Raw genomic sequence first — 22590 nt, 5'->3', positions numbered from 1 at the left:
TTAAAAATACTTTGTAGAAGGCCAGGAGCATATTCTTCTCAAATGCAAAGAACCTCATTTTAGCAAAAATTTACAGATAGAAATCCTGCAAAATAGATTGCATGATAATTACTAGGAGAAATGAAAAAGAAGGAAAGAAATTACTTTCTGGCGAGGATATAGAAAAGGGGAGTAAGGCAAATAAAAATGAGCTCTTTGAACTCTGAGCACAGGCAGAAGATGTTCTACTGGACCACAGTGTGGGAAGTAAGACAATATCAAATTGCTTATCATTTTAATACTGCCCATGACAAAACTGGAAACCAGCACATGTTCAACAATTAAAGTGAAGGAAAGGAAAACTAAAGTGCCAACTCAGAAGAAAGGAGAGCCTACTTTTGGTTCTGTAACGTAAGAGGCCCCTTGAGAACAATCTAAATAAAGATGATAATTTTGATAGTGAAGGCTAGAGAGATAGAAACCATAATAAGAAAAAGAGTATCTGTTTTGACAAAGTCTACAGTGGGTGAATTCTAAGGCCATAGACTCAGTGACCCTGGGCATTCACGAAGTTTTACTACTGCTGCCTAAATCTGATGAATATTGACATTCCTAAAGGTGAGTGCTCTTTTTGCACTAGATTACAATGAATAAACAAATAAGTCCTTTTGAGAACTATTATCTCCATTTCCAGGAAACATGATAAAATAACGCAGTGGATTATGATAGCAACACATAGCCCTGGAAGAAGAAATGCAATTCAGGACACACCCCATATAATATCCTATTGATATTATTGCCCCAATTAAGTGAAAAGATACTTCACACAGAAATTCTCTTTGAGTAAAAAGATCTAGTATACTTGTTGGATTTTTAAAAATTGGTTTATTTAGTTAAAATTTAGCCATCTCTTACTTTATGATTACATTCCAGGAGATTTGACCAATATGAAATATTTCCTTATCAACACTGTATGTGTAATAATCAAGGATTCATTTCTCCAAAGAGAAGATAATCCCTCAAGTGAAAAGAATACATAGTTTATATTATTATAAATACCCATTAACCTGTGTTAATAATACCATTATTTATTTACTTTGTCAGGATTTCTCTCAAAAGTACTGCTTGCCTAAAAAAAAAAAATCCTATCTCTAGTATTTGGGACATGATTCCTATATTCTTTGTCTAGTAGCTTTTAATTGCACTGTCAAATGAGCTTAAAATCAAGCACATTGTAATTCCAGTCTAAACATTTAAGGCTATGATTTAGGAAGTCTTTATTCTTTATTTTTATCAGTTATTTATTTATTTATTTATTTTGCTGGTTGTGGGGCCTGAACTCTGGGCGTGGGCGCTGTCCCTCAGCAATTCAGCTCAAGGCTAGCGCTCTACCACTTTGAACCACAATACCACTTCCAGTTTTTTCTGCATATGTGATGCTGAGGAATTGAACCCAGGGCCTCATGCATGCAAGGCAAGCACTCTACCACTGAGCCACTTTCCCTGCCCCATCTGTTTTATTTTCAAAAGGAAAGAAGTCCTCTCACTCTGTCACTTACAGCACTAATTAATCTTTCCTGTCAGCTTCCAATAACCATTAGCCAACTGTTGTGGGAGTGACTTACTGAGCTTCTCAGTATTGGGTCACTGAACTATTCATGTTTTCAGGTTCATTTACATAAAAAACCATTGCAGAAGTCAATAAAACACTACTGCCCTAAAAAATACTAAGGATATAAATATTCAGGTGTAGATGAAAAACCTTTACTAAGTGCAAGTTTTTTCTTAGAGTTGTTCACTGTAATGTAATTATTCCATAATTTTACAGAATTTGTGGGTCAATGTAAATGATACCAGTGTATGTCCCAAAAGAAAGTCCTCCCCAAATTTACTGTAAATATCACCCAGGAGATTAAAAATAAAGAAGTGCTTTTATTAATCAAAATAACCCAGTAGACAAGAAAAAGGAGATATGCTGTTCTTGGCACATGCAGGGAGGGGTCATGGTCAAGGTCACTTACTTCTTTGTACCCAAAGATGATGCGTCCATCCATGAGAAGAGTTGCCTGGAACGTAAAGCTGCCTAAGTTGTAATTATCCTGGAGATGTACATGGTCCCACTGGACAACTAGTGCAGTACCTGCCATTGCCAACGGCCAAAACAAAACAACAACAACAAAAATGCAATGAGACAAATACACCTCTCAGTTCTGGGGAGAGCAGTCACAGAAGCATTTATCCAGCCTTCAAATCCAGCAGGTATACCATTGCAATTTTTATGGTTAATTGTAATTCCTCCACTGAAAGAGCAATTGGGTGGTGTGTGTGTGTGTGTGTGTGTGTGTGTGTGTGTGTGTGTGTGTGTGTGTGTGTGTGTGTGTGTGTGTGTGTGTGTGTGTGTGTGTGTGTGTGTGTGTGTGTGTGTGTGACTTCATACTGAGGTTAATATTGAGCCAACTCAGTGTGAAGGAATCTTGCTGTAGGAATTTCATTAATGTTAATGGCTACTATGGGCTTACATTGCTGTAAGTTGCTTTCAAAATGCAGCCAAGTGGATTGATTCAATGAACTTCAAATACTTTTGAAGAAAGTATTTGAGAAAGGTACATATTCAGAAAAGCTAGGCCCATTTATAAAAGACTTGCAAATGTCTCTCCCTACTTAGAATTATATTCTTCTCCCCTCTGAAGAAGTCCCTTCATATTAATGGGAATTTTCCTTTCTGAGTAACAGTGGATCACGTTTCTGTCTTCCTTGCTTTGTTTCTAGACAGCTGCCAAGTAGTTCTGAGGACTCTGGGCTAATGTTTCTGAAGATTCCTTGAAGCTGATTGGCTGAGCCCATAGCCCTGTGCCTTCTATTCTGATGGCCTCATGATTAAACTCAATGCAAAGTAGATGTTGAAACACAGATTAATGCTTGTCAGCAAAGATAATGTGTGTGTGTGTGTGTGTGTGTGTGTGTGTGTGTGTTTGTTTAATTTGCAGCTAGTATTTTTCCTTAACTCTAATTGATGCTATTTGGCTTTGTAAAAAAAAAAAAGTTGAACTAAAGAGCAAAATTTATTTCCGGGCAGAAAATATCTGATTGATAAAAATCATTGTTGTGTAACAAAAATACTTTTCAGAAAGCATTCTGTGCTATTAGTGCTATTAGTATTGTCTCTTGAGCTGACAACTTTAAGAGATTGTTACGTGAAATATTTTCATTATAAAATGTCGAAGTATAGAAATGTATTTCTTTTGAGCTACTTTAAAAATAGTGAAAACAATTTTTTTTTCAGAGAGTCTCAGTACTCAGCCCATGCTGGCCTGGAATTCATGATCCCCTTGTCTCAGCCAGGATTACAGGCATGATCCACTGTGCTTGGCTCCACAAAATGTTTTTGAATGTCACCTTGGTGATTTTAGCTGGAGGAAACATCTCATGCACATTACTGTCATGAGTGAAAATCCGGGTTTCTCTCTTCCAAGGCCATCTCATAGTCTAGGCTATCTCGTATTTTTGAAAATTAGAAAAGGCTATAAGAAAATGTTAGCCAGGGAAATGCTTCACTATTCTATAAGTAGAAGGCTCTCCTAATCATAAAATTCCCTCTAAACCTCTCTTGTTTCTCTTATGCCTCAAGCCCTGAGGGTCTCATTTGTATCACACCCTGGATGTGCTGTTAAAGGAAGATCAGAAGACATAGATTTATGCCCTGTAATCCCTAAATCCCTCTCTAGCTGCTTGGGCCTAGTCTACCTTCAGATCCTATTTCCTCTCCTATGACATGGAAAGGACAATCCTTGCCTGATCCTCAATAAATGATTGCTGTATTTATCATAAGAAAATACATTTATTATAAGAAAATAATGCATCTATATCATCCTAGCTACTCAGGAGTTTGAGATCAAGTAGGTGGTCATTTGAGTATAACCTGGGCAGAAAAGTCTGACCTCATCTCCCAGACAACCAGGAAAAAGCTGGTTTAAAGGCATGGTTCAAATGGTAGAGCACAAATTAAAAAAGAAAAGAAAAGGAAAAAGAACAGAAAAAAGGAAAAAGAAAAGAAAAAAGAAAAGAAAAATCTACTCACACACAAAAACAGAAAACAGAAAAAAGAGGAAATAAGTGACCAAAATTTCTTTTTTTATTATAGTGTGGATTCTTAAGTTGATATTCTTAATATATTGTTAGCTTTAGGTACTCAGAATTGTTTGGAAAAATTATATTTTATCTTATGGGATAGTTAGTTTCAGTGGAGAGATTATTGTGCATCAATAATTTTAGTTAAATTTTCAAATTTGTGAGTCATTTCTATTAATGTGCTTATCAGAGAACCAGCATTTCAAGGTGCATCTTTTTCTAAAGATTGCAAAAATCTAAAACTTCATGTTATGTAGGTAAGCATGGCTTTTAGATATATGTTTATCTCTGTTATCGGCTGTTTTTCTAATTAGTCCTTTACTCAAAATCTCTCTCTCTCTAGCTAGTGCTGAAAATGAGTAAAACAATTGGCTAAGTGGACCAGGAAGGACTTTTTCTTGGACAACTATGATGGAAAAAAAATATGACCAGAAAAGCAGGGCTGAAGAAGTGAACGCACATTTTCAGAGTCGAGTGTCCCTTTCTCAGCTTCACGGACATAGACTTTCTCTAAAGTTATTTAATAACTTACTGCAGAAATTCATATACTCTTTCTCCTATGTGTTTATTTATTTATTTTTGTCGGTCATGGGGCCTGGACTCTGGGCCTGGGTACTGTCCCTGAGCTCTTCAGCTCAAGGTTAGCACCAGCTTTTTCTGCTTATGTAGTACTGAGGAATCGAACCCAGGGCCTCATGCATGCAAGACAAGCACTCTACCACTCAGCCACCTTCCCAGCCCCTCCTATATGTTTATTAGAACTGAGCTCCTGTAGCCATTACCTTAACAGTAAAAAAAAAAAATCTCCAAAGTAAAAGTGAAAATGGAATGACAGTGCTATTCAAGGTCACTAGCATCCAAACTTTCTGATTTTATGCCTGATCAGATCTCTGGTCAACTGGTAGGAATAAAAGTGTATGATGTGCTATTTATGACCCATCAAATTATTTTTCTAGTAAAAGGGGTTACTTTTACGGCTTCTTTCATTTTGGTGTATTAATATTCTATGACTCACTCAGACTGCAGTAATCATTAAGACTCACTTTTAAAATCTACTTTAGTTCTCACAGAGATAGTACCTTAGAAGAAATTTCCTACTTTGCCACACAGTTTTCTAAAATTCTTATTTACTTAATTTAGAGTATAAATATTTAACCCAGTGCCTAGTGCCTTTTCTAGAGATACTTTGCATTCCTAAAATCCTCATGTATTTATTTATTTTTGGTGGTGGTGGGACATATGGAGTTCGTAACTTTTAGAAATTTACTATGAATATATTATACTGATTTAAATATATTTAAATAGGAATTTATTGTGAATATGTTATGCTGATTTAAATACCTTTAAATAGAAATTTATTACAAATATATTCTGATTATTTAAATATCCTTAAATAGGAAACTTATGTAACATATCATCAAATCAATGTATTTGCTTTGTCTAAGATTCTGCCTATAGCAAAATGTTATTATAGTGTGACAAAGATTCTAGTAAATATTTGTTGGATGAACAAGTGAATGAGCTCCATTGGGCCAGTGTACTTCTACCATTGTGTTCTCTCAGAGAATGAGCATCAAGCAGTTTATAAACCCATTCTACCCAAAAGGATTTCCAAATATTAACATGAATGACATGATGATTGTTTTTGAAACATACATTTGACAAAAAAATTTTGAATCAATACATACCATTATCAAAATATCTGACTGTTGAATTTCTGGAAACACTGGGATCAAAATTTGCCATTAAAGGTGCTATATACTGCGTGGCCGTGAGCATTCTATGTACAACTTCTCCAGTGTATATGAAACCTGTGAGCAAAGAGGAAGCACATGAGCAAGAAAGGGATCCGAGATGAAACTGTTACTGAAATATCTCCTATTTATGACAGTCCTGTTTTGGTAATAAAAACCTAGAAGATATATGTGTGCATGCGCACACACGTGTGTGTGTGTGTGTGTGTGTGTGTGTGTGTGTGTGTGTGTGTGTGTGTTGCAGACCACAGTCCCTGAAATATTTTGCTCAAGGTTAGTTAGTACTCTATGACTTGAGCAACAGATTCACCTCCAGCTTTTTGGTGGTTAACTGGAGATAAGAGTGTAATGGACTTTACTGATTGGGTTGGCTTCAAACCATGCTCCTCAAATCTCAGCCTCTTGAAAAGCTAGGATTACAGGTGTAAGCCACCAACAGTAGATACACTTTTTAAAAGGAACTTTTTAATGTCTTGCTGCCTGATTAACAGTGCTTGGTGTTATTATTGTTATTATTATTATTACTACCTTTAAGTAACTGTTCAGAGGAGTTGCCGTTTAACAAAGTAGTTCACAAATAAAATACATTTTGATCAATGTTACCTCTTCAAACATTTTCACCCATCTTTGTAGCAATTCTCCAATCATTTATAAGTACCTTGTACAATTGTCCATCAGAAATCCATGATACATACAACTCTAATTGTGAGAAGAAAATAGTAGGCTGAGAAATGCTAATAGAGTACCACCAGTAAATCAAATATTCTATTTTTCCCTTATTCATCACTTATTTTACTACAATGTATCATGAAAGCTCCATTTACAACTGAAATTCTTTTCATGGCACTCATGTGCAGATTTTATCTTTCATTTTTATTGTTTGTTTTTTGTTGATTGAGGATTGAACTTAAGACCTTCCACCTGCTAGGCAAGTGCTCTTGCCTGGAGCTTAATTTCCAGAGCTAGATGTTCTCAAATTTCAATCTTAAGTGGAAGGCATTTTAGAAATATGATAAAATGTGCAAAATATCTTCCTCCTTCTTCCTCTTCTTCCTTTTCTTCTTCATAGTTTTGAAAATTGCAAAGGGGTTAAATACCCATGGCAACACTTTCCAATTCTCACATTGCTCAAGCCTTTATAATATGAGGTTCCTATCAGGAAGATGAGGTCAATATGTTTGCAGATCATATGGTAAAATATTGACAATTCACAAATGCTTCTCTGATTACAGAGTTATCAGTGCCAGCCCCTTTTTCTAGCAAATGGATAATGAGAAAAAAATTACCATGGAGGAGGGACTTCAGCTTTGAATCTACTTTCAATAGTTCCTATGTTACAAACCTAACCCACTTTCAATTATTCACATTAGGCTTATTTACTTTGTGGATTACCCATGACAAATCTTTAATTCCATACTGGCTTCTAGCCTCAAGGTCTCTAGCTGCCTGAAGAAGAGCCAGCTCAGGGAATAGTAAGTGATTTTATTAATAATATAAGAAATGAACAATTAAGAACAAATTTCCGCCAGGCGTTGGTGGCTCACGCCTGTAATCCTAGCTATTCAGAAGGCTGAGATCTGAGGATCACTGTTCAAAGCCAGCCCGGGCAGGAAAGACTGTGAGACTCCTATCTCCAATAAACCACCAGAAAACCGGAAGTGGCACTGTGGCTCAAGTGGTAGAGTGCTCGCCTTGAGCTGAAGAGCTGAGGGACAGCGCCCAGACCCAGAGTTCAAGCCTCACGACCGACAAAATAAAAACAAAAAAAAAAACCCAAAAAACAAATTTCCAAGTCAACACACACAATATTACAAAATAAAGTCCTAAACAACTTGTTTGTAAAAACGTGACTGTAATGTTTGGGAAGTTATGAATTAACTAGATGTATGAGGATTCTTTATGTCACTTTTGTATAATGATAAAATAAAACAGAATATTATAAAATTATAATATTATAAAATTATGAAATATTTAAGCCTTGACAAGAGTTAAACTTTGTTATCTCACATTGGGGTCTGAATGAAGATTTTACTGACATTAAAAATGTTTCTTTTTTTGCTTCAAATTCTAGATTGTGATTTCTAAATAGCTTACTATAGATCAGTTTAGTTAACTAATTGTAGAGTTTAAAAGGAAGAAACATTTACTAATTTAAAAAAAGACTCATTTCTTACCCCAAGATAAGTATTCAAATTTTTTTCTTTCTTGTGATTGTTTCTAACATATTTATAAGATGATTTCTTTGTTGCTTTGTATGTCCCTCCTGCATGGTATAAGCCCTGCTTTCACTGTATTTGATGTTGGTATAATTTGTGGAGGGGAAGGGAAAAAACAAATCTTTTAAATAAGGATACAGGTGGATCTATTGCAACAATGAGCTGTACAAGTCGTTATGTCAAAAAATGAACTTTACAACTTTGGCCTGGGGGTGGGTGTGGGGTGGCGGGGTGAGATGGGAAGGGATGGGAAGGGGAAAGAAAGCAGGAGACAACAATGCTTGATAAGAAATGTACTCAGAAAAAAAAATGTACTCATTAACTTGCCCACATAATTGTAACCCCTCTGTAAGGTATTTTCACAATAAAAATAAATAAATTTTAAAAAAAGAAAAAGAAAAAGAAATTCTGCTGATCTGGTCATTGCTTTTATAACTTTTCTCTAGTTTTTCAGCAATAACCTTAATGGTCACAGTCCAATATCACATTATCAAAAGTATATGTTGGTATAATTTGTGGAGGGGAAGGGAAAAAAACAAATTGTTTAAATAGGGATACAGGTGGACCCATTGCACCAATGAGATGTACAAGATGTTATGTCGAAAATGAACTTTACAACTTTGGGGGGAACGGGGGGATGATGGGAAGGGATGGGAAGGGGAAACAAAGGAGGAGGCAACAATGCTGGATAAGAAATGCACTCATTACCTTGCCCATGTAAGCCTCTGTACGGTATTTTCACAATAAAAAATACTATAAATATAAAGAGAAATTATTTTTCAGGGTTCCTGCTTTCTTCCCCTCAGCAGGATTCATTTGGAATTTCATGTTGAAAATGAACATCAAAATTCTATTGATCAAACCTTCTAGAAAAATGTTCTAAAAGAGTTCTGAGAGAGAGAGAGAGAGAGAGAGAGAGAGAGAGAGAGAGAGAGAGAGAGAGAGAGAGAGAGAGAGAGAGAGAGAGAGAGAGAGAGAATAGTTCCAAGTAGCTATTTCCCTAATCCTAATTCTCATTACTTACAGATAAAAGTACCTAACTAGAATAGAAAGAACAGCAACTCAAGGCAGGGAGCTAATTTCAAATCACTATGATATCCATTCTCCAAAACAATTGTGCAAGAATACAGCAGCAAACTTCACATAATAAGATATATATTTTTTTCTCCCCACTTGAAAATTTGTTGATTGACACACAATATTTGTACATATTTATGAGGTCTAATGTGATGTTTCAATTCATGTAGGTATTGCATAATTTATCAGCTCAGGTAATTAGTATAATCATCACTGTAAACTTCGATAATTTCTTTCTATGAAATATATTCAAAATCTCTTCTTCTTTGAGAAACTATTGCACTATTGTTAATTCTGTCAACACTGATATACCATAAAACACCAGACTATATTCTTCCTATTTAACAATAGCATTGTATCTATATATAAACTGTTCTTCTTAGTTGTCTACTAACAGGTACTCAACTCTTCTCATTTTCTCAACTCTTAGATCAACTATTTTAGAATCCAGATATACAATTACTACTAATAAGTTTAGATTGTTGTATTTATTATTATTATTATTATTATTATTATTATTATTATTATTATTATTATTATTGACGAGTGTAGGAGTTGAAATCAGAGCCTGGGCACTGGCCCTGAGCTCATTTGCTCAATGATAGCACTCTCCCATTTTGAGCCAAAGCTCCAATTTTGGTTTTCTGGTGGTTAATTAGAGATAAGATTCTCACAGACTTTCCTGCCTGGGTTAGCTTCAAACCCCAATCCTCAAATCTCAGCCTCCTGAGTAGCTAGGATTATAAGTGTGATCCACCAGCTTACAGTTACTGGTAACATTTAAAACCAACAAGACATATCCAGGTGTTTCTACATTGATTTGGCAAGAAATTACTCCTCACTTCCCAGGTTTCAGATTATGGGATCCACTCACTGTTCTTATGTCTCACCAACTATCATTTTCCAAAATACAAAGGTGAAATTTCATACTGTTCCCAATAAATGAGATAAAAGTATGGGAGAGTGATAATAGCAAAATACATAGTTAATGGTCTTCACACATATGTGATTGTAACATTAAAGTAAGTTATGTCTTCTATAAATGATTACACTATAGTTGCTGCAACTTATGAATGATTTTAATTACTAATTACTGATAATAATATTACTGACATGATTAACTCCACAATACCAAAGACTAACTACACAATAATCCAAGGACAGAAAAATGGAACAAAATTGACCAACCACCACAACAACAAAAGAAGAAAATCTACTGCTCTTAGAAATGTATTAAGGAAGTGGTGCTGAGGCTCAAGTGGTAGAGTGCTCCCCTTGAGCTGAAGAGCAGCACTGTTCAAGCCCCACAATCAACAACAACAACAAAATATGTGTTGAATTTTGCTAATCCAGAGAGCACTTATTTTTCTTGACCACACTGAATTTTTTTTTTTTTTTTTTTTTTTTGGTCTGGTCGTGGAGCCTGAACTCTGGATCTGGGTGCTGTCCCTCAGCTCTTCAGCTCAAGGCTAGCGCTCTATCACTTGAGCCACAGCGCCACTTCTGGCTTTTTTTCCTTTTTGCTTATGTGGTGCTGAGGAATCGAACCCAGGGCCTCATGCATGCGAGGCATGCACTCTACCACTGAGCCACCTTCCCAGCCCCACACTGAAAAATTTTTATCAATACCTTGGATTACTTTTTAATGACAAGCAAATAAAATGACTGACATCAACAATGAATTGTATTTAGTACTTAAGTTTCTATATTACAAATCTATCATTTCAGCAGTGATTAATAATTAAGTGGACAGATACCTTACAGGTATACAAATTAAATACATTCAATTTTTTCCAAAGCTTCAAAGCACTGATAATTACAAAAACCATGTTCAGATATTTATCTCCATTTTCAAGAAAAAAAATATTTTTGCTTGTCCTGGGCATACTGGTCTTAGAGAATAAAAAAGTTTATTTTTATAGTCCTTCACATTTTGAACTACTTTATGTAATACATTTTAATTATTTTCTTCAAACTTCTTTGTCATTCTTTGTAGGGTTAATCATAATATTCTTTTTATATTTATATGCTTCTGGTATAAATAGTAGTCATCAGTGTAGTCATTAGATTTGCAGGAAGGTAATTATCCAGATAATTCTTCAAACAGAAAAATACTTTCCTTTAAAAGAATAATAAAAAAGTTTTGTGCTTTAAATCTCAAATCATGCTCAACCCATTGACCTTCCCTTTGCCTTCTCTAAACTTAGAGTCAAGTTCTGAGCGTAGTTGCAATCAACAGCTTTGTTCTTGCTTAAAAGAACTTGTGCTGTTCTGTGCCCATAGTCTGTACACATTTGAATAATCTGATTTTGAATATCTATGATCAAGTTATTTGGTGATCTGTCTTTGTAGGGTCTCTCAAGAATTAATAACACTCAATCATATACATATATTATATTTGATATATATTATGTACCATATATATTATATCATATATTATATCAGATATGCGATATGATATATCATATATGTAATATATAATATATGTAATATAGGATGTATATATACCATACAATATATTATGTAACATATGGATAATATGTTATATTTAACACAATATAACATACACACACACACACACACACACACACACACACATATATATATATCCTTATTTACTAACCAAATTTGTTGTGGTAATGAAAGTAATAAACATCCATGTAGGCCTTTAATAATTCCATTGTGTTCTTGTTTTTACTTAATCTTCACAATAAGAAATAACGGAATGATGTCATTATTATTTTCATTTAACTGAGTATTTGATAAGACTGAGCAATTTTCCCAAAGCCACATAACTAAATCAGGTCTTGTGATTTCAAATGTTATAAGCCCTTCACGGTAAAGTTCAGAACTCTTAATCTAGTCTTGTGTCAAGTCCTGGTGAGGACAGAATATTAGTTGGTATTGAGGTTTGAGGTTACTTCTAAGATAACCACTGTGTAAAGAAAGCTGAAAATTCCCATATGCAAGTTAAAAAAAAAAGTGACAGGTGCTGCTGGCTCACATCTGTAATCTTAACCACATGGGAGGCTGAGATCTGAGGATCATGGTTTGAAGTCAGCCTGGGCAGGAAAGTCCATGAGACTCTTATCTCCAATAAGCCTCTGGAAAACCAGAAGTGGCGCTGTGGCTCAAGTGGTAGAGTGCTAGCCTTGAGCTGAAGAGCTCAGAGACAGTGTCCAGGCCCAGAGTTCAGGCCCCACGACTGACAGAAAATGAGTCACCAAATGAGAATTCTCTCAACCATGTGCTCCAAGGACTCTGAGAAAGAAAAGACCTTTCATCTTTGTGTGAGAAATCCCAAGATTCACACCTTAGTGCAAATTTGGAGTCACCTCAAAGTCTGTTCAGCCCTTTTAGCTGAAAGACTTTATATACAGGGTTTAGATTCTTCTATTGCAATCCACAAATGAAATGTAAATCTGTGTATGTCATTGCCTGAGGAGGCAACGGGAGGGGGACAGACAGTAACACATGAATAAATATTAGAGTTGTGACCAAGTTACTTCTCTTCTCTGAGCACCAGTTCCCCAATGTAAACATGTAGTGTAACAGTTTCAGTTCACATAGACATCACTGAACAAGAGTGCTGAAAATTAAAGTCTGGACTTAGGGATGTAGCTCAGTGGTAAAGCATTATTTACAAATCATATGTCAAGGCCCTGGATTTGCATCCAGTACTGAAAACATAGAAACTTACTTAATTACATAGAAATTATTTAATTATTGCTGACTTTTCCTGATGAGATTGTTTCTAGGTGATTTTAATATTAAGATGCTTATATGATGTTAACATTGTACTTTAGGGAAATGGCGCTATGGCTCAAGTGGTAGAGCTCTCTACTTGAGCTGAAGAGCTGAGGGCCAGTGCCCAGGCCCAGAGTTCAAGCCCCACAACTGACAAAACACACACACACACACACACACACACACACACACACACACACACACACACACACACACCCAAAATTGCACTTTAGATCTAACTGCTTGCTGTATATTTATCTGCATTGTTCCTGTTTGGGTTATACTACAGAATTGAATTTAACTACTGGGCAACAGACAATAAAATTCCTTGATGTCCATATTTCTTAGTGGGATTCATCTTTTCTTCCAATCTTATAGAACAAGCACTTTGTAAAAATATTAACTTCCTATTGGTTGCATATGGTTGTGTCATATAACTGGAAATGTCACAGTAAGAAAGAAAGCATGTACTTGTCTGAGTGGCAAAGAAAAAGGATGAAAGTTTCTGTTATACCTTAAGTATTATCTGTGTTTCAGTAATGTGTGCAATTAAGATTATTAGTCAGATTCTGATTTTAATCAGCCTTTCCTATTTGATAATTTTCTGTGTATTGCTATCTGAAAAAGAAATTTGTGTTTTGATAAGCCATATATCAAGTTTTCTGTTGGAAATGTGGTGGTCAATATAAGTGCTTACAGTACCTCCCCTACAAACCTAGTGTAGTTTTTCAGCATGTTACTTGATTACTCACTTGGAATAGTACTAAACTTTTTGAGGATTCTTATGTGTGAGAATATTTTAGAATGCCACTAGAATTCATGATACCTACGATTGTCAAGAGTAGTACAAAACCTGTTATGGTTCTTCAAACAAATCTACTGGGGAAAGTTCATTATTATTAGCCACTATTAGCATGGTTTTAATTAGTTATACTATTCATACTACCATGTCATATATATTCATATATATATATATATATATCTTTCATTGTGTATATGACAATACAAATTTATGTACTTTAGTGTAAGAATAGTTTCTGTTTGGGATTTACCTTAGATTCACATTGATATGAGCTGACAATAAGGAAATTCCATGGAATAGGATGTCTGTTAGGAAGTAAATATTTGTTGAGAGATTTGAAATAATTCTGGGAATTGCACAGATTAAAGACAAAAGTTATGGTGGATTTTAAGGATTTACGATCAAATGGACCCCTCTTAAAAGAAGCACATGTTTTTAATGTACTATGTGATTTTGTTTTTCTTTCCTGTTTTTTTTTCTTATGTTTTATCTCCTGTTGTCACTGTATTTGATTTTGGAGCCCTGGGTATTGCATATGCATTTATCTGAATTAGGGAAGGAAAGGGGAACAAAAAAATGGTGAGACAAAGGACAATGGGTGAACGAAGGCAACAGTGATATTCACAAGGCAATATATGGGAAGTGAACTATACTACTTGGGCAGAGGGAAAGTGGGAGAAAAATGAGGGAAGGGGTAACAAGTTGGACAAGAAATGTACTTATTACCTTATGTATGTACCTGTAACCCCTTTGGACATCACCTTGAAAATAAGAATAAATTAAAAACAGGAAAAAGGAAAAAAAGCATGAAGAGACTGGGAAGCATTCCTTGTGAAATAAAACTTTAATGTACAAGGACTACATAAAATATTCTCCCTCATCATCTTTCTGTTGGTATTTTTGACCCTAGAAGCAAGGTTAAAGTCAGCCCACATGCTTTCAGGGCATTGAACATTTATAGTAAAACACTACTCTTTGAGTGCAAATGACAATGATATATGTTACCTTTGCATACTTTGCCTACTTTCTACTATAGTCTCTATATTTGAATCATGTACACCCAAATTTATGAATATGGATTGAGGAACTAGTTCCTTATTTTAATTTCTTATGAAACTCATGGGAGACATGTTTCTGCAATGGTGTCCAGAGAAATTAGTAGACATGCATTTCTCTGGGGCTGTGTTGCTTTCACATAATACCTTAATTACAAAAATTCTGAAATTCAGATGAGGACACTAATTACCAAGTCCCAGGAAGAACCCTATAATATTGTTAAACAACAACTATTTGTCATTTATAACTGTAACCAACTGCCAAGTGAAAATATAGTATTATATGTACTAAAATATATCTATGAGTTATTAACAAATAAACTATAATATTGTCAATCACCAAATACTTCCAACCAGTTTTCAAGACAAAAGAAATCAAATAAGAACAACAAGAAGACCTCAAATGTGTCTTATCAGCTAAATTAAAAATACATATCTGAGCTAGGCATCAGTGGCTAATGCCTGTAATCCTAGCTACTGAGGAGGCTGAGATATGAGGACCAAGGTTCAAAGCCAACCTGGGAAGGAAAGTTCTTGAGACTCTTATTTCCAATTAACCAGTGAAAAAAACAGAAGTAGAGATTGGCTAAAATGCTAGAGTACTATTCTTGAACAAAAAAAATCTCAAGAACAGGGCCAGGCCCTCAGTTCAAATCCCAGGATCAGTACACCAATGAGGAACCAAGGAGGATTATAAATCACACCTAAGCTACTTCCTGAGGAAAAGAAGCAACAAATGATCATTTGTTTATTTTTATTGTAAATTATCTTCATGAAAATACCAATACAAGAATTTCTTTCTACCTGAAAGGAAAGAACTGGAAGAAGACAGGAAGATAGACAAAAAATACAGGAACCCATAGACTTGGTCAAAAGCTCTCTCTAATTAACAATGGACAACTGAACAAAAACTTCATCCAAAGTCTCCAATGCCAAATCAGTCCTGTGGATGCAGAACTGGGCCTGTCTGTTCCCTGCCCCAAGTAGCTAGCCTGCAGTCACCTGCAACAAGCCTCTACCTAGCCTCTACTTCCCCAGTATTTCTAGCTGGGAAGGGTAAAATGATATTCCTCACCAAAAATCAGTTTGTAAGGACTGGAAGAGGTACCATAGACACAAATGCCAGCAGCACAGATCACAAATAATCGGGGGTTATGACAACACCAAAGTAAGCAGGATTTCTAGAAAGAGATCTTGGCTTCCTGAAGGTTTGCTCCCCATGGCGGTTTCTGCCCAAGGTGCCTGGGGTGTCATTTGGGGTACCTACCAGAACCCTCTGTGATCAGCTGTGTTCACATCCTGGCTCTGACCTCTGCTAGTAAGGGGAGCTCTGGCATGTTTCTGTCTTTCACTTCATCCCAGAAATCCTCTTCTACCACAAAGAGCAAAGCCAGCTGCCTCTTTCTTTCTAAACACTTCAAAACTATCATTTGAAATCTATATGAACCATAGGCCAGAAACAGCCCTGCAGAGAACATTCTCAAATACCATTACAGCCCATCTATTTTGTGACACCACCAGACTTCATTGTGCTTATTGAATATTCTATAGTCCCACACACCTGCCTTTAACAATTGACAAGCTTAAAGTAAACATAATCCCATAGAAAAAGAATTGTCCCTTTCAGATTCTTGTCCAGAGCTGTAGTCTACCCAGTCTCTGGTTTCCAAAACAAAATTTACTGCACTCTCAACGACATTTTTCAGAGATGTTTTCTATTTCCCTTGAATTTTAGATATCCCCAGGAGAAGTAGAGATCTTATCCTTACATTCTATTTGAGTCCATGAAATCAGGCATGTCTGGATAGTATGCTGACCATCTCTTGTTTGTCCTTCCCTTTTCCATGCAGGGAAAAAAAATCATGTGGACAAAGATGGGATTAAAGGAGAAAATGTGCTTTGCTTTTTCAAAGATAGCCAGCCACTGTTTGCATTACCCATCCCAAATCCAGGGATGCCTTCCTTCTTTCTTCCAGATATACTTCAGTATTTCGAGTACTTAGCCTTAGTGGTATTAGTTCCAACTCTCTTGCACTTACCTTGTAATTATTGTCATATATCTATGTGTGTGCATGCATAGGTACATATATAAATATATAGGTGCATATACAATATGCATATATATGTAATTATAATATAAAATAATATATATAATATAATATATTCGTATATATATAAATATATGTAGTATATGTATAAGATTTTGAATGCATATATTATGTATACGTATATTATGTATACTTACAAGTATGCTATATGTGTATGAGTCTATTTTTATATAAGCATACGTACTTACTTGTGTGCATATATAAATGCATTTCTCTCCATGAGGGAGAAAACCACCATGGAAAGCCTCATATTGGAGCTCTTTTTTTCTCTAACAAGCTGAATGACCTCGTCATCTCTTTCTCTAACTGATTTGCAATTTCTTATGTAAAATTGGACTGAAATTAACCCTTTTCAAACAACACCGTGTGAGCTTTAATTAGTAGAAGGAAACAACTCAAATTCAGCTGATTCTACTATTCAACACAATAGGTTGAGCATCTGCACTGTAGTTTGCCATCCTTTTGCAATCAGAGCTCCAAAGAAGCTGTCTCTGCAGCTGCACTGATTCCTCATCTGCTCTTCATCTTTGCAGTCCTATGGGTAAGCTCACATTCTGATATTTCCTAACTTCTGGAGCTGTGAGCCCTTTCATAATCTTAGCATTGTGACCCAGACTACATTTTCTTAGCTGGTTTGGTAGTTTGGTATTGAATGGTGATACTGTACCATCTCTCTGACCCTTGAGTACAAACAGATTGTCTTGACCATGAGTCTTCTATCACAAGATGCATTTGCTTAGCCAGGAAGAATCCCAAGGATTGTTTTCAATCCTTCCTAAGAAGTTTCTTTGACTTTGGGGAGAAGAGATGATTAAAATGTTAAACCAAGACTTCTGCAATATTCCTTTAGGTGGATAGGTGGTTATCCTGTTCTGTTAATGTTTCCTTTTCCACTGCCAGGGCTGTTGTGAGTGAACTCTATGTCTGAGGGGCTATTTGTCTGACTGTTGGAGAGGTTCCTTTGGGATCCAGTTTGGACAGCCAGCCATTAAATGTTTTGCATTCCTACACAGTGAAGAACTGTCCTGCCCAAACGCCAACTGTGATAAGTCACCAAAAGCTAAGAAACCATAAGTAGTGGCCCATTTCAGTAGTGGTCCACAATTATATCACCTCCTCCTCAACCAAATTCCATTCATCAGAAGTACTACTAGTGTCCAAGTAGTACCAGAAGTACTGAGGATGTAGCCTATGGCTTTACACTTACCACCACTTGAGACACACCCCCAGCATATGTTACTTTCCTTGTTTTTCAAATTGGGTCTTTCATTATGCCTGGGACAGCCTACACTGGATCTTCCTATTGATACTTCCCGCATAGCTGGGATGACAGGTGAACACCATCTCACCCCACATTATTTCCCCCACTTTTTATTGACTGAGATGGATTCCTGTGTACTTTTGGTCTTGAACTATGATCCTCCTATTCTCAGCCTCCAAAGTAGCTAGAATTATACTCATGAGTCACCACACCTAGCTCAAAGTGTGTCTCATATCTTCACTAGAGGGTAATTACTCTGTTCCCCAATACTCTTTGGATGATTTTACTCTCAGGTCCATCATCATATTTATCATCATATTTATTATTGACACATGAGATTCATGTGTCTTAAGACAATAGTTATCTGTCAAACATTTCTATTGGAAAAGTCTTATGAAATGGAGAAAAATTTACTCTCCCTAATTTGAATTAAGATAATTGGTTATAAGCAATGACCTTGTGATTTAATAAGTGCATAGTTATGAATAAGCTATTAAATGCCCTGAATTTTGTTTCCCCAGATCCACAATGCAGATAATAATAGCTTCTCTATAGGAAAAGGATGATATGAGTTCAATAATAAAAGAAACCCAGTATAGTTCCACGCATGGAACGATATTTCTTAACAAATGCTAGTTTTCTTTCTCTTTGTCTTCCAGTTCTGTATAAATTTTCAGTAATTTCCTTAAGATGGCTCAGCTTCTTAAGTATAATCTGAAATTACTAAAATTTCCTTAGACTGCCATTGTATTAAGGTCAGCCTTCACTGTGGACAGAGGGAAACAAACCATTTTTGCACAGTCAGTGTAGTTCACATCGAATTTCCTGGATGTCTTTTAGGTCCCTCGCTGCTGATGAGATTGTGGCACTAATAACTGTTGCTTGATACAATAACTTTGAATTCTTAATGAATTCATAATCCACCTTTCCCAACCTTTTCTATATCATCCTACTGATTCACCCTGGCCATGAACCATGAGCTATACTGCTTATCTGAAAGAACAAAATTATAATATGAAAAAAACATTGGGCTAATTATATAGTCTTCTTTTCTTTCCATTTGGGTCAGTCCTGAGGATTGAATTCAGGGCCTGGGCATTGTCCCTGAGCTTTCTTGCTCAAGGCTAGTTTTATACCACTTGAACCACAGCTCTAATTCTGGTTTTATGGTGCCTAATCAGAGATAAGAATATCAGAGACTTTCCCGGGTAGGCTACCTTTGAATCACAATCCTCAGATCTCAGTCACTAGGATTACAGACTTGAGGCACAGGCTTAAGTGTGGTTTAAGTATGCATTACAATGATGGTTTACATGTGGTACTTTCAATGTATCCTACAATTTGAACACATAAAACATTAAATGCTATTATTTACCATAACTAAGATATGGAACCAATCCAGATGCCCCTGGATAGATGAGTGGATCAAGAAAATGTGGTATATTATCCAATGGAATTTAATGTTTCTATCAGAAAGAATGACACTGTCCCTTTCATAAGTAATTGGAAAGACTTGGAAAAAAAATCATATTAAGTGAAGTAAGGCAGACCCAAAGAAGAATAGGCTTTATGGTTTCCCTCATTTGCAAGAATTAGTATAAGCCTAAGTTAGTCCTGACAGAGAATCATAATAGCTCAAGAGCTATGAACATATGAACATACAAAATGATGCTAACTGAAATGAAATCCAAGACATGGAAACAACAGGTCTTCTTTTTTTAGTTGTCACCCTTGATGTCGCCAATGTACTGTATCTAGTCCTTTCTTCAAATTTTACTTCATTTTTCTTTTTCTACTGGTTTATCTCTGGAAATCTCTGCCTTTGATTCTGGTACCCTCCATCCTGTATATGCATTTATATGATTGGGGTAAGTGAAGGGAAATAACAAAATACTAAAAGAAGCACAAAAGATGATCTACTGCAATAATGATACAGGACACTATGTTGGAAATGAACTTTACAACTTCATGGGGAGGGGAGAAATAGGGGGAGGAAAGGGATAGTGGGGGAACAAAAATGGAATGGGCAACAATGTTTATCGAGAAATGTACCTTACTCATGTAAATGTAATCCCTCTGTACAACATCTTTATAATAAAATAAAATTAAAAAAACACTAAATGCTGAACGGTGAGCATTACTTGATAATAAGAAAGGAATTGATAGCATATTTCACATGCATGTACATCATTATGTACATAGGAGAAGCAGAGTGAATCATCTTAAAGTACAGAGATTTTTATAAATCAATACAAATCACATATAGTATACCTCAAAATCCAAAGCACAATAAACTCCAGGCAGCCTACTTCCTCTAAATGCATTTTCAAAAGAAAAAAAAATTTTTTTTTACTTTCTGCTAACCTAGATGCACAGATCTATCAATATCTCGGTTCATAGCCACTGAAACTGAGCTTTTCAAAACTACATTTCTTTTCAGGTATAATGAATTCTTCTTACATTCTGTCTGTTCTATTTTAGGAAGCACCACAGTTACCTAGGGCAGACAGACTGAAAAGAGACCCTCAATCATTCTCACACTTTATGTTTCTCTCCCCTTCCTCCCCAACTCTAAATAAAAAGATCAGCAAATAAAATCACGCTCACAGAGACTCCTTTCTTCCTAATGTAGACTCTTAATGTATTTCCTAGAATATACATTCTTCCAGTTGTGGTAACTACACAGAATAACTTGAATTCATTTTATTTAGGATAGATAGAATACAGTCTGGTTCTCATTAGTAGTTACTTCAGAAACAACATCCTATTTAAACTATTAGACATTTTACTTCTTATAACATTATTGTTTAAAAATTATCAAAATATGTTTAAAAGATGAATATATCATTTGCCTTAACCTGGGACTCATTGCAAAATCGAGATAAACACTAAACAGCTTGCATTTCAAAATACTCTTATGATATTCAACCAGTGTCTAAGTGTTGCTGTATAATAATGTTTCAATAATTAACAAACTTAAAAAGAATCAAAAGTCATAGGTGTAGTAGTTGTGTTTATGCAGATGTAAGTAGATAATAATCATCGGTGTATTTTTAAAAATAAGTTCTTTATTGTGAAAATACTGTACAGAGGGGTTACAGACACATGAGCAAGGTAATGAGTACATTTTTATCAAGCATTGTTGCCTCCTCCTTTTTTTCTCTCTACCATCCCTTCCCTCCCACCTCCTCAACTACACTGCCCCCATCACCCACTCCCACCTTCCTTCCTAAATTGTAAAGTTTGTTTTCAACATAGGGTCTTGTACATCTCATTATTGCAATGGGTCAACCTATATCCCCGTTTAAGCAATTTCTTTTTTCCCTTCCCCTCCCCAAATTATACCAATATCAAATACAATAAAAACAGGGGTTATACTGTGGGGGAACGACATACAAATCAACAAAAAATCACATGGTACCTTATAAATATGTTAGAAACAATAGCAAGCAAGAAAAAATAAACACCTGTGTCCCTATCATGGGGTTCATTTCGTTTAACATCATCTTGCTACAGAGCTTCTGCATGGCAAAGGACATAGCTAGCAAGCTCAACAAAAAGCCCACAGATATCTAGTATAGGTATGAGTCAAGCGGAAAAGGTCAGATAATGTGATGTTAGGAAAATGAACCCTTAAATATGTATTTTAATGTTTTCGTTTCTTTCATGCATGTGTTTCTAACGCATTTATAAGATTATTTCTTTGTTGCTTTGTATGTCCCTCCCCCACAGTGTAACCCCCGCTTTCACTATATTTGATGTCAGTATAACATGTGGAGGAGATGGGGACAAACAAGTCGTTTAAGGATTCAGGTGGACCTGTTGCAACAATGAGAAGAACAAAATGTCATGTCAAAACCAGCTTTACAATGTCGGTGTGGGGGGGGGGGGGAGGGGGGTATAATTGGGTGGGGGGAGGGGGGTAAAATTGGGTGGGGGGAGGGGGGAGGCCGGGAAGGGAAGTGAAGGGTAAACAAAGGAGGAGGCTGCAATGCTTGGTAAGAAATGTATGCATTATCCTGCCCATGTAATTGTAGCCCCCCTGTACAGTATGTTCTCAAATAAAATAAAATACAATTAAAAAAAAAAAAAAAAAAGAAATGTACTCATTACATTGCTCATGTAATTGTAACCCCTCTGTACAGTATTTTCACAATAAAAAACTTATTTAAAAAAAAAAAAAAAAAAAGCCCACAGATTGGGAGGTCTTCACTAGCCATACAACGGACAAGGGTCTCATATCTAAAATATACTTGAAACTCAAAAAATTAAATCCCCCAACAACAAATCCTCAAAGAAACAACTGCCTGATAAATAAGTGGGCTAAAGACTTAAAGAGAAAATTCTCTGAAGAGGAAATAAGAATGACCAATAGACACATGAAGAAATGCTCAACCTCTCTAGCCTTACAAGAAATGCAAATCAAAATCACATTGAGATTCCACCTCACCCCAGTTAGAATG

At 35.8% G+C, this 22590-nt stretch overlaps 1 protein-coding gene across 1 annotated transcript in view; it reads right to left on the bottom strand.

Annotated features, from left to right (window-relative positions):
• Plxdc2 (plexin domain containing 2) overlaps positions 1–22590 on the bottom strand; it is a 391989-nt gene that overhangs the window by 102291 nt on the left and 267108 nt on the right. The window contains exons 6-7 of the mRNA XM_069990475.1: positions 5796–5918; positions 2001–2119 (exon numbers count right to left, since the gene is read on the bottom strand). Coding sequence (XP_069846576.1) covers positions 2001–2119; positions 5796–5918 — 242 coding nt within the window. The remainder of the gene's footprint in view (positions 1–2000; positions 2120–5795; positions 5919–22590) is intronic.

The sequence above is a fragment of the Dipodomys merriami genome, unplaced genomic scaffold (assembly GCF_024711535.1).
Source record: "Dipodomys merriami isolate MVZ:Mamm:240054 unplaced genomic scaffold, mDipMer1.0.p SCAF_4, whole genome shotgun sequence".
Taxonomy (NCBI): Eukaryota; Metazoa; Chordata; class Mammalia; order Rodentia; family Heteromyidae; genus Dipodomys; species Dipodomys merriami.
Note: the sequence above shows the minus strand (reverse complement) of the source record. Positions and strands in the feature narration are given on the sequence as shown.